The sequence below is a fragment of the Chanodichthys erythropterus genome, chromosome 8, assembly GCF_024489055.1.
Source record: "Chanodichthys erythropterus isolate Z2021 chromosome 8, ASM2448905v1, whole genome shotgun sequence".
NCBI lineage: Eukaryota > Metazoa > Chordata > Actinopteri > Cypriniformes > Xenocyprididae > Chanodichthys > Chanodichthys erythropterus.
In genome coordinates this window covers 43,870,913-43,895,023 of record NC_090228.1, presented here as the reverse complement: position 1 = coordinate 43,895,023, position 24,111 = coordinate 43,870,913, and the positions used below count along the sequence as shown (strand labels likewise).

General features: G+C 38.5%; 1 protein-coding gene across 1 annotated transcript; it reads left to right on the top strand.

Annotated features, from left to right (window-relative positions):
* Positions 1 to 4,765: 4,765 nt before the first annotated feature.
* Positions 4,766 to 10,596, top strand: LOC137025294 (tripartite motif-containing protein 16-like). Its single transcript, XM_067393302.1, has 7 exons — positions 4,766 to 5,335; positions 7,863 to 7,958; positions 8,045 to 8,278; positions 8,669 to 8,828; positions 9,540 to 9,587; positions 9,817 to 9,966; positions 10,517 to 10,596. Exons 1-7 carry the CDS (start codon positions 4,766 to 4,768, stop codon positions 10,594 to 10,596), a joined length of 1,338 nt encoding a protein of 445 aa, XP_067249403.1.
* The last annotated feature ends 13,515 nt before the right edge of the window (positions 10,597 to 24,111 follow it).

Sequence of the window (24,111 nt, the reverse complement as noted above, 5' to 3'; positions counted from 1 at the left end):
CGCAATAGAACTACTCCACCTGCGTGCAGTCGCAGTTGGATCGATTTGGGTGAGGGCTTCTCGGACCCTGCACCGCTGGACAAACAGCCCTTCTCCACGTAGCAGTCCCCTCATGATCTAAGAATAATAAAAACACATTACATTTTTTTGACACTAAGGATGCAGAATAATGATTTAAATTTCCCTTGCCGAACACACCTCACTTCCTGTGTTGGGATAGAGACTGTGAAGTCTTCTGACATGCTGAATGAGCTCTTCCTCAGTCACTTGTGTTTGCAGTTTTCGTATAGGAATTCCAAGCATTTTAGTTTTCCTATAAAGAAATGAAGATGAGCAGCCCAGAATCTTGGCCATCTGCTTAATGGTGTGTCCCTGTTTCATTAGAAACTCAATTTGCTGCTTTGAAACATTAATGGAAGGTCTTCCACGTACTCCTAAGACAAAAGGAAAACAACAATAAAACAACAATTAACAGACACTGCTACGGTCGCATGGGCATAACAGTGCGTGTCCAATATCAAATGTACAAATCACAATTGAAATTATTAAATATGATTTAATAAAATATCTGTATTTCTTTATTAATTTTAGGGCTTGTTTTGCAATCAGGTTCAGTAATTATGTTTTAATTATGTAGGGCGGCAAAATTCAGGGGATTTTCAAAGAATATTTTCATTGGAACTAATGATACATTAACTGGAAATAATGGAAATAAACTGGAAATTTGCAAAATGGCAGATTTGCCTATAGGCAACGTCAATGTAGCGGAAAAAAAATCTGGCAGCATGATCTTGTTTAAAACAACCATTTTTTTTGTTTTTTTTTACAAATTAAGCTGAATTTCTACCCTGCGCGTTCGTCAGTCACATGAACACAGCACACCACTAAAAAACTGAAAACCATATTAACACAATAGAAATCACGTGACCTTGGCCAATTTGAATAAAAGGTCACTTTTAAAAACAGTGTTTCGAACACTAGTTAGTAATAGATCTAACATAGAATGCGCTGCGAAAACAACTCAGCGAACACAAAACGTTTGACAACATATTGTTTACTTGGAATAGACAATAAAATATCCCATAATGTGTAAACGCATATAAACACAATGGAGTAGATACGGAGCCCCGGACATGACAGAAAAACAAATGGTAGGCTAAATCGTGCGCACGATTTAATTTTTTCTTATATGTCATGTGCAGGGCTCCGTACAGAAAGGCATACTACAAATAATGATACTTAAGAGTGACATTCTTAATGGCATCCAAGAGGCCATTCAGGGGTATTTTTGGATTGTCTGAACCAGAGACATATATGTATGCACGTGTTCAAGAAAGGAGTCGGCGTCGTAGCGACCAGAATATGGTTTAAATCATGCAAATGTTCTCAATTAACACATCTCATATTTTAATAACTTAGAGAAAACAACACTTTTACTCACCTAAATATACACTTTCGGCAGAGTAGGCCCGGTCTTGCTCTACATTTTGCACCAGCAAAATCCTTTTAAGGTCGATGAGCGATTCTTTAAGTTCATCCGCGGTCTCTGTTCTTAACAGACTGGCAATTCTTGATACATTTCTGAGACATGCCTCAATGGCACGAAGATGTCGTTGACCACAAACGCCATAGTGGTACGTCCTCTCAATGGCATGGCAATGCCTTTCAATTTGCCTCAATACCTCCGCCATTGACTGTTTGCACTTCTGAGCACGTAAAAACATCACGCTCTTATTTGAATATTAACAAGCAGTCGTCATTACTATGCACATATCCAAAAAGGAAGTCATTACTATGCACATATCCTAAAATGAATTCATGATATCTGCAATAAGAATTTTTACTAGTGAAAATAAAATTTTAACATGTAAGAATTAAGTTACAGATAACAAGAAGTATGTTTTTTACTAGTTGTGATTTCATTTTTGATATCATAAATGTATTTCTGCGAGTGATGACGTCATTGTTGATATCAAGAAGCCTAATTCCTGATATCAACAATCAGCATTTCCACTAGTGAAAATTGCATTTCTGATATCAAGAACTGAATTGTTGATATCAACAATTCATGTTTTTAAATGTTAAAAGGGCGACAAAACCATTACAGATATCAAGAATTGAGTTCTTACTAGTTGAAATTCCAATTTCACATATCAGAAATAAATTCTTACTAGTAAAAATGCTAATTTTTGATATCATTAATTACTTTGTTACTAGTGCAAAATCTATTCTTGATATCAACAATTGAATTGCTACTAGTAACAATGTTCATTTTTGATATCAATAATTTGATTGTCACTAGTGACAATGTTAGTTTCTGATATCATGAATGTGATTGTTACTAGTAAGAAAGCCATTTTACATATCTGAAATTATGTTGATATCAGAAATACATTTTCAGATATCAAAAATGAACATTTTTACTAGTAGCAATTCAATTGTTGATATCAAGAACTGACATTTCAACTAGTGACAATTGAGTTCTTGATATCAACAATTTGCATTTTACTAGTAGCAATGTAATTATTGATATCAAAAATTACTATTTTTACTAGTAAGAACTGCATTTCTGATATGAGAAATTGGAATTTCAACTAGTAAGAACTCAATTTTTGATATCAACAATTGAATTTGAATGGCAGCCTATGGTGACATTTCACTAGTGAAAATACAATTACAGATATCAAGAATTCTAGTTTTTACTAGTGGAAATTCAAAAGTTGATATCAAGAATGAACATTGTTACTAGTGGAAATGTAATTCCTGATATCAACAACTGAATTGATGATATCAAGAATTAAATTGTTGATATCAAGAAGTAACATTGTTACTAGTGGAAATGTAATTCCTGATATCAAGAACTGAATTGTTGATATCAAGAATTCATATCCTGAGATGTGAATAAAAGTCAAAACGGCTTGCCATAAGAGGCCAGTTTAATAACATGTATTCATCCCCCAGATCTTGAATGATTCAAAGATTATGGGGCTGAATCAACATGCCAAAGGTTGAAGAGACACTTACAAGCTATCTCTCGTCTGAATCGGCATTGTCCCTTAAATCCTCGACGTTACCCACCAAGCCGCTCAGAACAACATCAGCGCTAGTGGGTAAAGCGTATTCGGTGGCATGTCTTCATACCATGTCAATTCTACAAACATACCAGGCTGACCTGCTAGGGGAAATTGATGAGAGTGGGGAAGCTAGCTTTGACTTTATACAAGAGCAGATTTGTCTCTCCAGGCCACCACGGCTAACAATCGGCCACGGAGAGGCATCTCTGGTTAAACTTATCTGATATTAAAGACAAGGATAAAAGCTTCCTTCTGGATGCCCCAGTTTCTCCTCAGGGCCTCTTCGGCGACTCTGTCACTTCAGTCGTTGAGAGGTTCCAGGAGTCTAAAAAGGTTGAGAGGTTCCAGGAGTCTAAAAAACAAGGGGCATTCCCCATCACTTTAATCCCCCTGAGACTGCTGGGCGGGAGCAGTTTCAGCCATCTACGAGCTCCTCACATCAAGCGCAACAGAAACAAAGTGTCGCTACCCATGCTCCACCACAGAGAGCCTGGGGTCATGGTCAACCAGTGCAACCGAAGTCTTCAAGGGATAAAACAGGTCTGAGGACTGTTATTATCGCCAAGAAGGCTTTGAAGAGGTCTTGACGCAAGAAGCGTCAGACTTTTGAAGGCAGCACCCTTCGAAGAGAAGTGTATATCCCATTATATGGTGTCCACTCCTCTTCGGTGCCCTTCAGGGGACCGTTCTGCGAACCCCACCACCTTGTGTGCTTCGGGGCACAGCGGTCTCCAGCAATCCTCCAAGGAGAGTTGAAAAACATCCAATTCGGGTGTTCCCTGCTGGTTCACTGCCTAGGGCGCCAAATTGGGTGTTCAAATTACACCAGAGGCCAGTTTTGAGAGACTGGTTCCCTTAGTAGATTTTCTGGCAGAATGGAAACTTCGTCTGAATAAATCTCAATGGGTACTGCAAATAATAGAAAAGGGTTACAGAATTTATTTTTGGTCTTGAGGCCTGGAACTTGTCTTTCGTTTTGGAAGGACTGACTCTGGCTCCCTTTGAGCCCCTTGAAGAGGTTTCAGAGTATGACCTTCAACCGTTTGTGCTCCATTGAAGTCCACTATATGGAGAAAAATCCTGGTATGTTTTCATCAAAAACCTTAATTTCTTTTTGACCAAAGAAAGAAAGATATGGATGACATGGGGACATTTTGGATGACATGGGGGTGAGTACATTTTCAGGAAATTTTAATTAGAAAGTGAACTAATCCTTTAATGAGCCGCAGCTGATTGAGAATGAACTGACACATTCATTTTCTTACTTTTTTTTTTAAAGTCTGTGATTATAGCACCACTTAGTGGTAAAGGCAGCAAATAGCTAATGTTGTCACCGTGGGAAAGGCAGCAGTAAAAGTATTATTCTTCATTAAAAATAAATTTCCTTTTTTTTTCTTTTAGAAAACTAAATACTATGAAAATATTTTCAGTTATGACTTTTTTCACTTTATTTTTTTTCGCCTTGTAAATATTTTGTGCACAATTTTGTGAATGCTGGATCACAAAAGACAATAAACACCATTGACTGTTATTACCATCACACCTCGTCACACTGCTTTACAGACACGCCTGTTTTGCACACGTCACTCAAACACAGAACCAGGAGACAGGGATCACATGAGCTCAGAGAAACTGAAACTGAAGTGTAGTTGAGCTGTTGTGTGTTTGTTTCTCTGTATTCATGCAGTAAAATGGCAGAAGCCAGATTTTCTCAGGATGAGTTCATGTGTTCAGTGTGTCTGGATCTCCTGAAGGATCCAGTGACCATCCACTGTGGACACAGTTACTGTAAGATCTGTATTACAGGCTGCTGGGATCAGGAGGATCAGATGAGAGTCTACAGCTGTCCTCAGTGCAGACAGACCTTCAGTCCAAGACCTGCTTTAGGTAAAAACACCATTCTGGCTGAAATGGTGGAGAAACTGAAGAAGATTAAACTTCCTGCTGACTGTTACGCTGGAGCTGGAGATGTGCAGTGTGACGTCTGTACTGGAAGAAAATACAAAGCCGTCAAGTCCTGTCTGGTGTGTCTGAACTCTTACTGTCAGAATCACCTTGAACAACATGAGAGTTTGTTTAAAGGAAAGAGACACAATCTGACTGAAGCCACTGGACGACTGCAGGAGATGATCTGCCCGAAACACGACAAGATCCTTGAGGTTTTCTGCCGCACTGATCAGAAGTGTATATGTGTGCTGTGTATGGATGAACATAAAAACCACGAAACTGTATCAGCTGCAGCACAGAGGACAGAGAAACAGGTATGAACTTCATTATGCTTATTTACATTATGCTTGTCTACTAGAATACATTTAGATCATTTAATGTCTGTTTTCACCCTCTGTCTGAACACTGTTTGTGTTTCAATTTATTTAAAACCCGCCTTCAGAAAATCGCAGTCCGCTCTGATTGGTCAGTCAGTCCCAGTATGTTGTGATTGGAGGGATGCTGGAAGAATTGTCAGTAGGACAGTGCAATGACTGCTGTTTATATACTCTCGTAATGATGATTGACAGGACTGAATGATTAGACTCCTTCCAAACCTATGTTTGAAACTTAATTTATAACATCTGACCTGCTTTGAACTGCACCGTTCAGAAAGCAGTCGTTATAAAAGTGGGCGTTATCTAAGTCTGCATCCAAAAATCGCATACTTCCCTACTATATAGTAAGAGAAAAAACAGTATGTGATGTAAAAATAAGTCAAACTTCACAATATTCACAAAAAAAGTATCTGGATGACCTACTTCCAGTGAGATTCTGAAGTTGATTCATACAATGGACACTTTTTGTGAATGATATGAAGCGACGCAACTGATTCTGGTAGGTCACATGATAATGACAACATATCAAATGTAATACATCTGGTTTACATTCATACTACACACACTCATACTATATAGAACAGCACTCCCGGAGGGAATTCAATCCGGACCCGCCTCCATTTCGTATTTCAACAGCAGTAACTGTGTGTAACGGATTAAAAATCTGGATTTCTTACTTTGAAAAACGCATGTCAAAATCATTTGTTTAGTGTTTTATTTCTTTTTGGAGATGGTCCGAAATTAAAGCGAAGGCGAGATATTTAAAGTTTTCCTCCGTGATTCGGTTGCCATGACATCCAGTGAGCATATACTCTTTTGATGTAATTGGATATGAGTCGCGTGACGCAGCGAGCGTTTGAATGGGTGTGGAGCAGTGGTTCTCAGCCTGCGGCCCGTCACAAATGTAAATGCTGCCCGCGATATGCCGACCACAATAATAATAATAAACAAAAATAGCATACAATTTATTTTTGTTTTAAAATTTAAATTAAAGTGAATTAAATAAATATAAATGAGCTATAATGCTTTGTTTGTCATATCAAATAATTTTGGTGAGCATTTATTATTTTCAGACATCAGGCAACGTAGGCTAATGACTCAATCATTCAGTTAACGAAACAAACACAAGTGCGCGCTTTGGAAGAATTCAAACAGTAGTTAGGCTAATTTTGTAAATTTAATCCTCAAAATGGTCAAATTTGTTATTAAAGGAGAAAAGCTAAATGTGGAAGATAAAATGACACGACACAAGAAGAGTCGCAGCATCAGCAGCAAAGGTAAGAAGAATGGAAGAATCAGTTTGCTGTTAGGCCTAATGAGCGAGATGGGCAGCCTTCCTGTTTGCTCTGTAGTAAAGTACTTGACAAGCAAAACCTACAATTTCAGAAGACTGAACTGTGAATTCGATGTGTTTGTTTGATGTATTTTAAATCAGTAAAATAACCACATCAGCGCACCCGCGGCTGGATGAGCCCAACTCTGCGCGCGCTCGCGGATTCGATGCTGCGCGAGGGATTGCGACGTGACAGAATGCTTGATATCGTCAGAGATTGTAATTAGCCTACAGTGCGCTCAGTGTTGTTTGTAAAAAGAGCTGAGTAACATTTGCTTATTAAGGCGTTTATGTGATTGTTTGGTGACTATTGCGATGCTGTTGAAAAGAGTCATAAAGTCATACAGAATTAAATAGCAACTTAAAGTGATTGTATATACAGTTTGTGTGTTCATTGAGCATTACTGATTATTATTGTAAAGCTAATGTCAGTAAGTTAGTTTTTATTTGTTATTTATTGTGTGCAACATCTTAGTATAATAATAGTATTATCTGCTAATACCATAACATTAAATCTGATTGGTTTGCATTGGTGACGTCATATGCAAATTATATGCGGACCGTGATACCTGCACTTGGACCATTGTGCGGACCACTGGGAAAAAAGTTTGAGAACCACTGATATAGAACATACTTTTTTAGTTTGTTTGTGAAGTAATTACTTATTTAAAATATCACTCAAGAGAGTGTTTTCGGGTGCAGCTTAAAAATTCTGAAGTGATAAGAAATATCAAATAAGGTGGCATGTTAAGTCATGTGACATGCATGAGCCTGTGAGGTTTGATGTTATTGACGTTTCTCCATATTTGATTTGGGCTCTAGAAACAGAGACATTATTCAGAATATCTTCTTTTGTGTTTTACAAGAGAAAATCATACAAATTTGTAAAGACATGAGGATGAGTAAACAATGAAAGAATTTACATTTCTGGCTGAACTATCCGTATAAAACTAGATATTGATGAAATAATGCTATAATATTAATATAATAATAATGTAATATAATAAAAACCTATAACCTTATCATGTAAGATCTTTAACCCTCAATCTCAGCACTTCACTGATACTGGATTCATATCTGTTGACCTGATGATTTATGTGATGTTTCTCCTGTCATTGGTTTGTCCTTTAGCACCAGCTGAAGGAGACGCAGAGGTTGTTCCAGCAGAGGATCCAGCAGAGAGAGAAAGATCTTCAGCAGCTGAGAGAGGCTGTGGAGTCTCATAAGGTGAGTCTGGAGAAGAAGAGAAGTTTGAGAAGTCTCAGTCAGGACTCACTGAAGCCACTGTGTGATTGTGATGTGTGTCCTAACAGCGTTCTGCACAGACAGCAGTGGAGGACAGTGAGAGGATCTTCACTGAGCTCATCCGCTCCATTAAGAGAAGCCGCTCTGAGGCCACACAGCGGATCAGAGATCAGGAAAAGACTGCAGTGAGTCGAGCTGAAGGACGACTGGAGCAACTGGAGCAGGAGATCAATGATCTGAGGAGGAGAGACGCTGAGCTGGAGCAGCTTTCACACACACAGGATCACATCCATTTCCTGCAGGTAACAGAGATCTAGAAGAACAGGATCATAGTGGACTTGAGCAAGAGACTCACAGAGAAACATTTCATGAGAGCAGAATGAGCCGTTGACTGAAGTGTTGATCTGTGTGTTCGGTTATTATATAATCATCAGTCAGACTCTCATCTGATCTTCTTCTTTTGAAAGAGACGCACTTACAAATGCAGTTCAGTTTCCAGACAGCAACACCTCAAAATTTAACCAATATTTAAACTTTTTTTTTAATATAACAATGTGAAATCCATGAACTTGATGGTACCAGTTTCATTACTAAAGATCAACAAGAGCTGTTTGACAGTAAAAAATTTGACAGTAGTGCAGGTTATTGGCTGAAGTGTGGAGGTGATGAGCTTTGATTTCTGTTTTCTGTAGAGTTTCCAGTCTCTCTCAGCTCCTCCTGAATCTACAGACGTAAATGACGATCCCTTCAGTTCTCTCTCCTCTTTTGATGTTGTGAGAGAATCTGTCCGTCAGCTGAGAGACAAACTGGAGGATTTCTGCAAAGAGGAGCTGAAGAATATCTCTGACAGAGGTAAAGTCCTGGAGCAGTTGTTCAAAAAGTTTAATCTGGATCAGAATGATATGAATAAGGAAAGTCCATGTTTTCCTATCCAGGATCAGGTAAAACATTTGTGCCAGTTTGGATTGGATCACCCTGATCCAGATGCACTTTTTCAGATTACCAAATCTGGCTTACTAGTGCTCTGCAGAGCCCCTGAAAGGGAAATGGCAATGGGAAAAATATGAGATGGGGGGAAAAAATATTTCAGTGCTTTTGCATTTTCAAGTTTTGCATAGTGTTCACTTGAGAAACTTTACGTTTGCAAAGAACTTTTGAATGGTTCATTTCTTATGATTGTGCCAATGTAGTTTGCAAACAGTGATAAACTCTTTAAACTAAATATAATATTTTAGTTTGATATTTACAGCTGTTTTGGAATTATTTTATGGCATCAAAATCCCTTTTCTACTTTACTGTAGCCTTCTGAAAGACTTAATATGTAGCCTAATAATGTCTTCTTCTAATTTATTACTTTAACAATTAAACTAGTCAAGAGCAAAAAAAAAAAAAAAAAAAAAATTATTTTTGAGATTTGATCCAATCAGGTTACTTTTGAACAACTGTAACCTGGAGATTGATCTGCTCTCAGAAGATCATATTAGAAATGTCTTAGGAACGGATACAGGGATAATTTTCTCTTGTCATGATAATCACACTCTTCATGTCTGTTGATTTCCACAGTCACTTTCACCAACATTGTTCACTGGACCAGGAACGACTTCCTACAATGTAAGTCACTAAGAAAACAAGCAGAGAAACTCACTGAGTGTGTTCATGTTCTTCATGTAGAAGGAGAAAGAAAACATGACAGTGTTATAGTTGATCATGTAAATGATGATTTTCACAGAATATCTGGTAAACTGTACTGAGACACTGATGATATATGGAACATGAAGAGTTCAGAAACATTAAAAGATCAGATTCATTATTCCTGATCCTGATGTTTTATCTCCATCAGATTCCCATCAGCTCAATCTGGATCTGAACACAGTGAATAAATTCCTCTGTCTGTCTGAGAGGAACAGAGTGATTACTTACATTAACACAGAGCAGCCGTATCCTGATCATCCAGACAGATTTGATGTGTGTCAGGTGTTGTGTAGAGAGAGTGTGTGTGGACGCTGTTTTGCATGTATCAATGATTTGCATGTATCATTCAATAAAAATTCAATAAAAAGGTTTTTGTTGTAAAATTAATAAATGTCAATTTATTAATAAATGTGAAATATATAAACCCAAATCATCTGATCATAGAAAGTATGAGCAAAATTATTTCTAATCGAATCCAGTTTACTTTAAATAAACCTCCTTCTGAACAGACTGAATTTACAGACCTGTGTCCAGATGTTCAAAAAGTTTAATCTGGATCCAAATGATCAAGATTTGGAAATCCCATGTTTTGTTATCCAGCATCAGGTAATCCATCTTACATTTGTGCTGATTTTTCACAAAATGAAGAGTTCAGATGCAAAACCCTCTAAATCCATCAGACTTCTTTTCTTTAAAATGAGCATTTTTTACCAGGCTTTTACGATCAAGTTCAGGAGTTTCATTTCTCTATCTGACTCTAAAAAAATCTCCTCAGCGCTCCGCTATATTGAAACCGCTCGGAATCATATGATTCGATTCGCGCCTTCTGATTGGTTCTCGGAATATAGCGGCTTTTGCTGCCAAAGGGAAGTGGCGTCTAGAGGCTTTTGCCAACAAACCGATATTTCTGAATGGACTGACGCTGTGATTTAGAGGATTTGAAGCACGTGATTTGTTGAACGTGTACTACGTGCCGTAAGCATTCGTTCAATGTCATTATCTTATTTTTGACAGAGATGGCGTTTAGCGGCTTTTGCATCTGAACTCTTCAAATATGCTTGGATCACTGTGATCCAGACATTTATTCAGGGCCCAGTTGTTCAAAAGTAATCTGATCGGATTTTGATTGGATAAATTCTTGAAAAAGGGGTTGTTAAAAAAAAATTAAATAAAAAAAAATCTGAAATCGGATTAGATCATGAAATCCAATCTTGGTTTTGATCTGGATCAAATCTTCAGTTTGTGTTGTTCAAAACTTCTTTGTAAAATTGGAATCCCTAAATAATCAGGATTATCCTGATCCCAGCAGAAGAGAAGGGTGGATTTTATGAACAAGGTAATAAAACTTTAAAATTGATCAAAACATTTGGTAACACTTTATTTTAGTGGCATTGTTACGTTATATGCGTTACGGGTGGCTGGTAGAGAGATGAGGCAGATACGGATTTCCACAATAGACACTTTACTTCAAACAACGGCAAGGAACAACAGACAGACACCTTAACAAAACAGAGAACGGACAAGGAGTGAAGGGAGTGAGTGCCATATAAAGGGAGTGATGATAATAGAGTCCAGGTGCAGGTGATGAGTGATGATGAGGAGCTGACGAGGGAAGTGAGTGCAGGTGACGAAACAGGAGGATCATGGGAATTAGAGTCCAGGGGAACAAGGAATCTGTGACATTACCCCCCTGGGCGCCCTGGAGACCTCATGCCAGTGCAGGGGGAGGAGCAGACTGGAGTGGAGGTCTCCAGGGCGGGTCCAAGAACCATGGCGGGTCAGGGGCCGAAGGCAGCCATGGCGGGTCCGGAGTCGAATGCAACCATGGCGGGTCAGGAGCCAAAGGCAGCCATGGCAGGTCAGGAGCCGAAGCCTTCATGCCGTTGAGCCCAGGCGGCGCTGAAGGACCGGCGGGAGATGGCGGAACCCACGGCTCTGCCGACCGAAGCGCAGCCGGGGCTCCAGAAGGCCGCAGTAGAAGACAGACGACATACAACAAAGTGAACATCGGGGGGAGTGAGGAGGCCAACTGGAACTGAGGGACGGAGGGATGGAGCAGAGACGGAGAAGTGCAGTCCAGAAGTGAGGGCAGGCTGACGAGGGACCAAGGTGTGAACGGGGGCAGGATGGAGACTAGTGAGACTGGTGGACTGATGGACCATGGTGGAGACGAGGGAGGTTGGAGCCAGGGGGTAGGTAATCGACCAGAGGTCCGCGGTGGACATCTGGGCGTGGGGGGTGGGCGGTGGCGGTGCGGTGCAGACAAAAATAGGAGGTGGCGGGATTGGGCGCCCGGGAGGGAAAACAGTCTTTGGGCTGGAGAATTCAATGGCAAAGTTCCTAATAGGAGCTGGCTCGTGATAGGCTGGAACGGCTGGCTCGGCGGCGGCGGGCTCGGAGAGGACTGGAGCTACTGGCTCGAAGAGGGCTGGCTCAGTCAAAAAGTCTATTAACCACCCAGCATTCTCTGGCGACCCATGAACGGCTGGAGCGGATTCTGGGAAGGTAGGTGCTGGCTTGAAGAAGGCTGGAGCGGGCTCAGTGAAGGTTGGGACTGCTGGGTCAGCCCTAAAATCAATTAACCATTCCCCCTCTTGGAAGGCTGGAGGGTGCTCGGCGATAGCTGGAGCAGGCTCATAGGAGATTAGAGCAGGCTCGGCCGAGACTGGAGAGGGCTCAGAGGAGACTTGAGCAGGTTCGGTGCAGGCAGGAGCAAAGGCAGGCTTCTTTTGCCATCTAGACTTCCTCTTGGGTGGCTTGGGTTGAGGGTTAGGCTGAATCCCTGGTGCACACCCACTGGAGCGATAGGTGGAGGAAGTTGGTGGCTGGTGAACTAGCCCGGCCACCATTGTTTCTGAGGGAGATGGACGAGGGGAATACGATTGCCTGTAAACCTCTTCAATTTCAAATTTGGAACCATTAAGGAATAGAACCAGATTAATAATTTCGACAAGGGATTCAGGTTCACAGAAGCGAATCGTATTCTCGTCCAAACCCCTCAGAAAACAGGAATTTAAAACAGCATCGGGCCAACTCACCTGAGAAGACAGCTCAGCAAATTCCTCGACGTATTTCTCCGGTGGGCGGCCATCCTGCCTGGCCATCCAGAGACGATCTTCTATGGTCACTCTTGGCTGGCGTTCAGGATCCTTTGAAGGAATGGGAACAAGGAATAAACCCATCCTCTAAGTGGATTTCCGGTGGTTTTGGTCCGTTCTTCTGTTACGGGTGGCTGGTAGAGAGATGAGGCAGATACGGATTTCCACAATAATAGACACTTTACTTCAAACAACGGCAAGGAACAACGGACAGACACCTTAAAAAACAGAGAACGGACAAGGAGTGAAGGGAGTGAGTGCCATATAAAGGAAGTGATGATAATAGAGTCCAGGTGATGAGTGATGATGAGGAGCTGACGAGGGAAGTGAGTGCAGGTGACGAAACAGGAGGATCATGGGAATTAGAGTCCAGGGGAACAAGGGATCTGTGACAATATGTAGTAACTGTAGTAATAACTATAAATTATACATAATAACCCTGAATCACATGTAGTCAATTCAACCCATTCTCATCAATCTGCATATAAAAAACACAACTTTACACTTTCCAATGGCATGTAATGCATACACCAAAGTCCAACTTTGTGTGCATGTGATACGCCAATTGACATTAGCCTAAGCTAACTTCTACTGTATATCGACCTGTTGCTGTTTGAAATATATAAATAAAACAGATTTTAATCATGTTGTGACATGTGTCTTCAGCTTCTAGACATGGCTGATGACAGCACTACAGATCAACAGACCGAATTAGTGTTAGCTAACGTTTTTAGCTAAAATGGTAACATTAGCCTACGGGACCCCCAGGGGTCAATAATGTGTACTAATCAGTGCACATGGACCCCTAAACTGGATTTATCCCCAAATTGTGGGCAACAGAACAACCTGTTTACTGGGTATAAATTAGGGTGACCATATTTTGATTACCAAAAACCAGGACACTCAGCCCGGCATTGAGATACTCAAATGATACTGTAAGTTCACTCAAAAATGCCTTATGATTTAAATACATTTGAAGTAGGCCTCCTCTGTATGGATATAAAATTGTTATATTACAAAATACTATCTATAACCAAAGACACAAATTCAGATAGGCTTCTCAGAGGTTACTCAACATGTTTTATTATGACAAGTTTCAAAAATAACGAATGAAACAATGATAGAAATGTCTCTTCTGTAATAGAAAAATTAATAAATAATAATAATAAAAAAATCTCTGCTATATTAGCAATCCAAATTTAACAAAAACAGCTCTCACAAACTTACAAAAACTAACAAAAAATATCTATATCTTTAGTTTTCCTCTTCATCCTGTTTTCTTCCTCATCCTCCTTGTTTGCCTATCTATATTTTGCTGTAGAGCTGATCTTTCCCAGCAGTTTTTTCTTGCTTAACAAATAAGCATGAAAGTCTTTGCAAGAAGTGTGTTTGAAGTTGTATTGCACAAATAGAATCCCTTTCAGTGACTCAACAGAGAGCTGGCTCCTCTCCTTTTTTCCACTGGCTCTGCATCAGTGAGAAAACCCTCTCAACATTTGCATTGTGAGAGCCCATACGGAAATGTAATATATGTACATCTATGACATTTACATATATTAAATATATCCACATATATGGTGAAAACATATATGAAACCTATTCGAAAATGGAACAATTTCATATATTGACATATAAAACTAGCCCATATAAATATATATGTAAATGTATGTATTAAACAGTCTTATATACATATATGTCACATATATAAATATCAATGTGCATGACATATTTCTTTGTATAAATGTTCAATATACAAATTACACATATATGTTTAGAATAATGCTTACAATGCACATGGCCTTAAATGTTAAACGGTGCAGTTAGGAAAAATAGATTACAATAAAAGAGTTAAAACATTAAATCTTTATTAAAAAATTAAATTATATATAAAAAAAAAAAAAAAGTGCAAAATTTGAAAACTAATGAACACTCAACAAAACAAGCCCAGAACAGGAAAATCCACCAATTCATTAAACAAGTGATTTTAGTTAAAATTTTAGTTTAACAGTTATTATTAAGCATTTTGTTCCAATGAATATTAATATATACAGATCATATGTAATATAAATAAGCTGTAAATAAACTTTAAATATGATATAACCTTACATGTTTGAGTCTCTATCACTATTATCAACTATACAAACTAACTTCACAAGTTACTAATCCTATAACACTGAGTTTGTTCAATTACCTTCATGGTACAGGTCCAAGGTATATGATGCATGTTGTTCATTTTTTAAGTCTTAGAGTCTTTTTGGATGTCCGCAGCTCAGTGACCTTTTGATTAATAGCGACCCTTAGTTGGCCCCTGGTGGTTCCAGGAGATCTCTGGATCACTGCATCTGTAAAAAAGACAAAGAAATGTCTTTTAGTTTTACAACATTTATCTAAGGACATCCAAATTATAATTCCCTAAAACACATTAAATGAACACGGCATACTTCGTTAGGTAGATAAATTTAGGCATTTTTCAGAACCAGGTGTAATCCCAATTCTATTTTATACCCCTTCGCCTTCCCCTTGAAACAGAGTGGCAATGTGTAGGGGTGAAAATATTCCCCTAAGAAATGGGAAACCACTACTACACGTCATAATAGATTCTTTTATTAGTGTCCTGTAACATTTAACCAGTATGAACAGCAATGAAGTGCGCATATCAACAGAAATCAGGCGAGAGCACATTTAACAGATTACTCACTCACAACATTGTTTTGCGTTGTATGACCCTTCGAGTTTCCCAAGACTGATAAAGCAGCTTTTCCATCGGGCCAAGCTGTTTGTTTAACCATTGCATTTCGTGCTGGGTCAGCCGGTACGGATATGATGTGTTCATATCATTCAAATAGCACGTTTAGCAAGCTACGGAGAAACTTCCAGCCAGGTAACACACAAGTAATCGATACTGTGTGGAAATATCAATAGCATGAAACGGTAGTTTGTGTATGCAGGGAAATTTATCATACCCCTTTGTTCAAAGTGTGATCCTGAAAGATCTTTGTTTCAGGGTTTATGCAGGTTTCAGTAAGTCAAATTTAAGACCTTTTTAAGACATTTTAAGACCATAAAGATTGAAATTTAAGACCTACACGACGCATTACCAAAAAATATTCAAATCAAAGAAATTCTGAAAAAAAAATCACTTTATTTCAATGAATTCAGTCATTGAAAAAGCATTAATTTAATTTACAGATAAAGCAATCACATTAGTAACCTTCCACACACATCAATGTGCCAAATGCCCAAAACCTTAGGCCCAAAATGAAAATAGGCTAAAACAAACTTGCCCTCAAATAGAATAGATTTCATCTCATATTTATTTACATTACAAAACAGCATATTAATAGCCTAATAAAGATTGAACAGGCTACTCCAACCCATGTAACAACCAATGTAGCACACACACACACACACACACACACACACACACACACACACACACACACACACACACACACCAGATAATCCATTTTAGATAGATAGATACTTACCTCGGGATAATTAGAGTATCTATCTAACATGGATTATCTGATATATGTATGTGTGTATGTGTATGTGTATGTGTGTGTGTGTGTCCCGCACTGTCCCATAAACTGTGAGCCCAGGTACCTCGACTTAACAATTCCATTGTTCCAGAACAATGGTCCTGGTGGTCTGATTTTAGCTTTCATTGAACTTTACGACATACGGCCCGGTAAGAGTACGAATCAATTCCCTCTTTATAAACTCCCCCAATCCAAATCTCGCCATAAGCGATCTTGTTGAGCCCGCAAGAGAACGGCTTCACGATTACTGACTCAGGGAACATCCCTTGAAAGAGATCGCTAATCTCACTGTTGCTATTAAATGAGTGGTGTTTGTTTAGTCACCGTGTGTACGTTAGTATACAAATCACCTCGGCTTTCGATGTGTCAGTCGCTCCAAAAGTACCCCGAAGGTTGTTCGACGGAGCTGTGATGATATTGCGCTGGAGACCGGAGAGACCAGGCATTGAGGAGGACGACGGCAGTGGTGAGGCTAATTGGCCGAGTCCGCTGAAGGGATTTTGCGGCTAGTTTGTGTTTCTCCGCTCTGTCGTGTGACTCCAGCTCCTTTACACCGCTTCACACCCAGACTCTCTAACTGATTTTTTTTCTTCAAAGTTTGCAGTGAGCCTCGTACCTGGAGCTGGGTACCGCTTGTAACCAACAGCAGAAATCGCTCCCAGATAGCACACGTACGTCTGCAAGACGTCTGTTAAAGATCACTTCATCTGGAAAGCATCTGCTGTTTACAAACATCTAATAGACGTCTTTAAGATGTCAGTTTTACATACATTCTAAATCATAAACATCTTAAAGACATCTTCTAAACGTCTATTTGACATCTGACAGGATACGTCCTATAGACATATTCCAGATGAGCAAACACTCTAAATAATACGTCTTCCAGACGTAATCACACACATCAAATAGACGTCTCCGAGATGTACGTGTGCTATCAGGGGCTGTGATCTAGCCATGTCTCGTTGAATGTACACTCCCATTTTCCACACGTAGCCGAACTTTAACAAACTCTGAGGAGACGCAGACGTATTTCGCGGGCAGGTATTGCATTTATCACGGGATTTGTAGTTTTATCACCGCGTATACCAACACCAATATACCCCAGAAAGAACTACGACTCGCTACTTTTATGCTACTTTGTAATAACTTTCAGCAGGTAGCGTTTCTGGAAATGGGTAAAAAAAATTTAAGACCTGACTAAATGAAATTTAAGACCTTGGATGAAAATCTGGCCGTTTTTAAGACTTTTTAAGGCCTTAAATTTAAAGTTCAGAATTTTAGACTTTTTAAGACTTTTTAAGACCCCGCGGAAACCCTGTTGTTTGAAGGGCTATCTGGCCCTTTCCCTTACCTCTACCACTCCAGCCAAAAGAGAATCGAGACACGTGCAAAATGAAGGGGTAGGGGTAGAAATGGGATTGGGGCTAAGTGTCATCAGTTTTAAAAAAATGAGCCCAATTAAAAAAATAATATACATACTCATTATTGCATCAATTTTTGTTCTGTCCAAGGCCTCCTTTGTTTCCCCAGGGCTTGCTTTTTTTAGACTTGCCACCTAAGAAAGCAACATAAGTTAACAGTTTAGAACAAAATCAAAACTCACTCCACTCTTATCTAACTACTCAACCATAAATTACATTTTTCAACTTAATTCTTGGACAGCCTGCTTCATTCAGATAATGTAAATAGTACAACTCAAATTATTTATAAATCATCATATTTTAATGTAAATGTGTGTACATATATCTGTAAATATGCCAGAATAACTATAATAGGACAGTTTCAAGTTCAATCTACATAATTACCAAAAAATAATAATAATTGTACAGACACATGCACACACTATGACCAATTACATACCTCTGAGATTGCGCTTTAGCAAAAGTGTCAAAATACTCCAAGAAGAAGCATCCATGCCATAGCAGTGAGGCTGTTTGCATGACCACAACACAAATTCCTGAGCCGGGTGAATTTCAAGCTGTGAGGAAAGGCAAACATGAATCAATATTAAAGTTATGTGAATAAATAGAAGATTGCTTTAACAAAAAGTGTTTAGGGGGCCTGATACTATTTAGCTTTGCATCACATATTTTCTATACTATTACTACTATTATTAATAAATAATAATAATTAAACTTAACAAGATATGAAGTTAAATATCCGTTTCCGCAAGAACAACTTCCTTATTCTTAAAAAGCTTGGCCTGCATTTTCTTTTGCTCGGAAGTTTTGGACTGGACTGATGTTGAGTCCTCGTTGGTTTTTCTAGGGTGGACTGTCTCTGTGGGAAAAAGGGGAAAACAAAATGTAGAATCTAAAGTTACAACTAGGGCTATGATATCTTTAAACGCCCCTGGTTTCACAGACAAGGCTTAAGCTAGCCCTAGACTAAAATGCATGTTTGAGCTGTTTTAACTGAAAGAAACTTACTAATATATCTTAAATCATGTCTAAGCCATTGTTCTGTCTCAAGATGCACACAAGTAACGTTAATGTTTTTTTTTCTAGTATACGTTTATAAAAGCTACTTAAATATTCATATTGAACTAAGGCCTAATCCTGGCTTAGGCCTGTCTGTGAAACAGTGTAGTTAACAGTCATCCACTTTTATTTCTCCACTACATGTGTCTGACAGCTAAAATATTACTTTTTAAACATATTATTCTCACATAAACATTTAAAGATCATAGAATAATGCACTTCATTGTAATAATCTACTCGTACTTAATGTTAGCTGTTAAATATGAACATACAACGCACACAATTATGCAGTAATAGAGCAATTTAAAAACCTAATAGTTAACGTTACACATTTCTGCTCATTTAACCGATCTGTAGCCTACTAGCTGCGCTAACGTTACCAGTAGCTTGGTAAATCAATGGCTCATGCAGTTTAACGATCATTTAAAATGTATTCTCCGTGCAATATCAATGTGTGAATTATAATAAAAAAATCAGAAATTACCTGCAACTTTATGCGCCATTGTCTCGTACAAATGCCATCTGCCTTGAGGTTTTTTCTTCAGTCCACCTCTCCACTCGGTTAAATATACAGATCTGTCATCTTGTCTGTCCAAGAAATCATCATTATTTTATCTAAGTTTTTCATTCCATTTCTTGTTTCCGCTCGACAAGCGCAAACATTTTCATCCGTTGGTCTCGATCCTGAATGTGCGTAATTTGGCGGTATTTTGATTACGTTTGAATTTGGGCGCGCGCAATGACGTAACTGCGCAGCATTCTAAATGCAAAGCCTGAAATGCACGGAACCGTTTCAAGATGGCGGTGTGAGCACACTTGCGTTTCGGAGCTGTTCACCTTCAGACTGCTTATTAGTGATTCATAGTTACGTAAAGTATATTAATGCAGAGTTAAGTGCACCGTATCATATTAAGCTTGTATTGTATAGAATTTTCACCTCTTAACGACACACGTGGGGAAAACCTAGGCTAACAGCATCGCTAGCTAGCTTCCCACAACTACGACAGTATGCAGGTATCGACAGACAATCTGCTCGTGAACAACCTACACGACTACTGCGCGGCAGGTGGTCCTGTGATTTCCCTCGGGGACCCAGATTTCCCCTCTCTCCCCATAACTCCTTCCACAACTCCGTCCAAACCTCCTGCACCAAAAAAAAATGAAGCCGCAGCGCTCCGTGGATCTAGACAGTGAAGGCATTGTGCAGAGAATCTCAGTCATTTTCAACACGAGAATCGACTCTCTGGAAAAGAGTGTGGAGAAAATGATTTCCAACAATACATTGAAGATTGAGGGGCTAAAGAAGACTGTTGATTTTGCCTGCGCTGAGATCAGTGAAGTGAAAGGTAAAGTGACGCACATTGATAACCGAGTCAGCATGGCGGAGAAAAAGACGAGCTTACTGGAACAACGAATTAATGAGCTGGAAAACTATTCGAGACGGTGGAACCTGCGACTTTTCGGTGTGGCTGAAAACAAAGACCAGAACGTCCGTCAAGAGGTTATACACATCTGTGAGTCCATCCTGCCGGAACACAAGGCCAAACTCCCTGATGTTATTGATTCAGTGCATCGTCTTGGTCAACTAAAGAAAGGTGCCACTAAGCCTCGAGGGATAATTATACAGTTTAGTGCTCGTATTTACCGCGATGCTGTCTGGAAGGCTGCAAAGAAGTCCACTTTCCTGCAGAACAACAAGCTACGTTTTGCCGAAGACCTGTCCTCAGCAGTCAGAGAGCGTAGGATGCAGCTGTGGCCGCTGGTGGCTAAAGCACGAGAACAAGGGAAAGCCGCCTACTTCGTTGGTGTTCGAGCTTTTGCCAACGGAACTGAACTTTTTCCAGATACCTGATTATGGTAAACGTCGCAACTGTCAATATGTGCCTTAAGTCGAGTTAAGCTATAATATTCAAAATACTAATTTTTCACTGTGTATATTTTTCTATCTGGTCTAAGAAACACTATATTTTTCAACTTTTTATAAAGGTTGTTGATTTTTTTTTTAATGACACTCAACTGAATGTGTTCACAAGACAACGTCTTTTACATCCTGTTCATTTATTTGCAATGCTCTAAATAGCGTTTTATGTCTATTTAGTTGCTAATTTCTGTTATGTATTAAGTTGTCGACTGTGAACCTAGGTATCTCCTTAGTTTTCAGTGTTTCACTAAGTTTAGCTATGCTCCTTTAAGTTAATTGGTGCAGCTCCTTACTGTAAGGTTAAAGTCTAATTTCTTCTAAACTTCACCCTTTTATATTGTTCTATCAGTTGTTGTTAATACGTCTTTATCTATCATTACTCTCAATGCCAGGGGGATAAGGAATATTGTTAAGCGCAAGGCGTTATTTTTGTTTCTCAAGCAGCATAAATCTGATTTCTGTTTCATTCAAGAATCACACTCAGTTCCGGACGATGGTAGATTTTGGAGATCCCAATGGGGGAATGATCTGTGGCAGGCTCATGGGTCTGAACACTCTGCTGGTGTTGCGACTCTAAAATATAATTTTCCAGGGACTATTCTTTTATCTGTCAGTGATTCATCAGGTCATTTTATTTTTCAAGTATTAACCATTGAAAACTTTACTTTGATAGTTATTAATATATATGGCTATAATTGTAACCATGAGAATGACATATTGCTTGAAACCTTAGAGGAGCATATACAAAATACCCTTAATAACTTTCCAAATTCAGGTATAGTAATAGGGGGGGATTTTAACATGATTTTGGATCACAATATTGACTGTTGGCCTCCACGTGTTTCCGCTGCATTTAATAATAACTTAATATTATTTATGAAAAAATTTAACTTGATTGATGTATGGAGATTTAACAACTCTAACATAAGTGCTTTTACTTGGAGTAATAGAAGTACCACCAGACGTTCACGTTTGGACTATTGGTTAGTTTCTGATCATTTGAATATTGAGAAAATATCGGTTAATATCATCACAACCCCATTAACGGATCATAATGCAGTCTCCATCTTTATCCCTTTGCACTCTGCCCCCTCTACAAGATGTAGGAATGCTTACTGGAAACTAAACAGTTCGCTTCTAAAACACACTGTAGTAAAATCACATATAAAGAATTTAATAATGAAATTCTGGAATAAAGCAAAGTCCGAGGGTGCTTTTGGTAGCAATTGGGAACTTCTAAAGTTTAAAACTGGCCAATATTTGAGAAATTATGGTAGTATTTTATCCAAAAATCATAAATTGGAGGAAGAGAGAGTGGTTTCTAAAATAATTTCCTTATACCAGATGGACCCTGCAGATATATCAGAGGAGGATCGACTAACTTTAATTTCAGAACAACTTAAATTAAATGAGATCTACTCCAACAAAGCAAAAGGTGCCTTTATAAGGTCAAGAAAAAGGTGGATTGAAGAAGGGGAGCAGAACTCTGCCTATTTTTTTGGATTAGAAAGATATCATGGGAAACTTAATTTGATCCAGCAACTTAATATTAATGATACTGTAACGGATAATCCGAAGAGTATAGCTGTTTTTTGTGCGGACTTTTACAGTAATTTATACAAATCTAAATATTGCCATCAATCATCCACAACATTCTTGAACTCCTCTTGTCGTCACTCCAATCTCTCAAAGAAGATAGGAAACTCTGCGATGACCCTATAACTCTGCAGGATATTACATTTGCAATTGAACATTGTAAAAGCAAACAAATCTCCTGGTGTTGATGGCCTCTCTGCAGAGTTTTATCAGACGTTTTTACACAAGAGTTAGCTCCCTTTTTACTTGAAGTAATTTTAGAAAGTGTTGGAAAAGGTTCTTTACCCTCCTTCGCTGACCCAGGGCTTGAAATTACCTTAATCCCCAAACCCATTAAGGATCCACTGTTTATAGATAATTGGCAACCTATTTCATTACTAAACACTGACTACAAAATTTTTGCCTCAATTATTGCAAAACGTTTAAAGAATGTTTTAGACCCTATTATTGATGAAGTCCAATCAGGATTCATGAGAAAAAGACACATTTCAAACAATATTCGGCTTGTCTTAGATATAATTGATTATTCATTTTTATGTCCTGATGATAGTTATATCTTTTTTTTTTGACTTTTATAAAGCCTTTGACACAGTAGAACATAACTTTATATTTCAAACTATTGAGAAATTTGGTTTTGGTGATTTTTTTTTTTGTAAAGCTGTTAGAACAATGTATTGCAAAGGCAATAGCTACTAAAAAATGGGACTTCACCTAGATTTGAGCTGCAAAGAGGCATCCGACAAGGCTGCCCTGCCTCCCCCTACCTATTCATTTTATGTTCTCAACTTCTTTCCACCCATATTAAAAATAGTACCCTAAAAGGAATTTCAATTGCTGAAAGAGAAGTTATCCTCACCCAACTTGCAGATGATACTACGTTATTTTTAAAAGATGCCAACCAAGTGCCAATTGCTATCAAAACAATAGAATTATTTTCAGCAGCTTCTGGACTCTGCTTAAATCTGAAGAAGTGTGAACTTTTTTCCCTTAAAAGAAAGTGACACTTCCCAGATCTGTGGCATACCAATCAAAGATAAGATCACTTATCTAGGGATTACTATAATGAAAAATGAGGAGGAGAGATGCTCTGTAAACTTCAATTTGATTAGTGATAAAGACAAAGAAAAAACTTAATCATTGGCTGCAGAGGGATTTATCCTTGAAAGGACGAGTATTGTTGACAAAGGCAGAAGGTTTATCCCGTCTTACATATGCAGCGATCCCCTTGTTTGTCAACAAAAATGCTCTGTAATTCCATTGACAATTTACTTTTCAATTTTATTTGGAAAAACAAAACACATTATGTGAAAAAATCTGTTATCATGAACACCTTTGAAACGTGGTGGTTTAAAACTTTATTGATTTTACAACCCTTAATAATACTTTTAAAATTAATTGGATAAAGCAATTTCTAAATAATCCCACATCTACATGGAATTTTATACCTAACTATATCTTCTCTAAGGTTGGTGGTCTAGAATTTTTACTTTTATGTGATTATAAAATAGAAAAAATTCCTTTAATTTTATCTAAATTCCATAAACAAATGCTCTTAGCATGGTCATTAATTTACAAACATAATTTCTCCCCACATAGGTGCTTCATCTGGAATAATCGGCTTATTAAATTCAAGAATAAATCCTTATTTTTTTGTTGACTTTGGTTCAATAATAACATTATTTTAGTGTCCCAACTAATAAAATGATAGTGGATCATTGCTGAATTATTCTGACTTCCTTAACACTTTTGGCATTCCAATCATCCCAAGAGAGTTGGTAATTGTTTTGGATGCCATCCCATCTGGTA

What these genes read in the sequence shown, in the direction of transcription:
- LOC137025294 (XM_067393302.1), top strand. Translation starts at nt 4,766, where the DNA reads ATGGCAGAAGCCAGATTTTCTCAGGATGAGTTCATGTGTTCAGTGTGT. An exon ending in CACAGAGGACAGAGAAACAG is followed by an intron (nt 5,336 to 7,862) that starts GTATGAACTTCA and finishes TTTGTCCTTTAG; the next exon opens with CACCAGCTGAAGGAGACGCA. An exon ending in TCAGGTGTTGTGTAGAGAGA is followed by an intron (nt 9,967 to 10,516) that starts GTGTGTGTGGAC and finishes CTCGGAATATAG; the next exon opens with CGGCTTTTGCTGCCAAAGGG.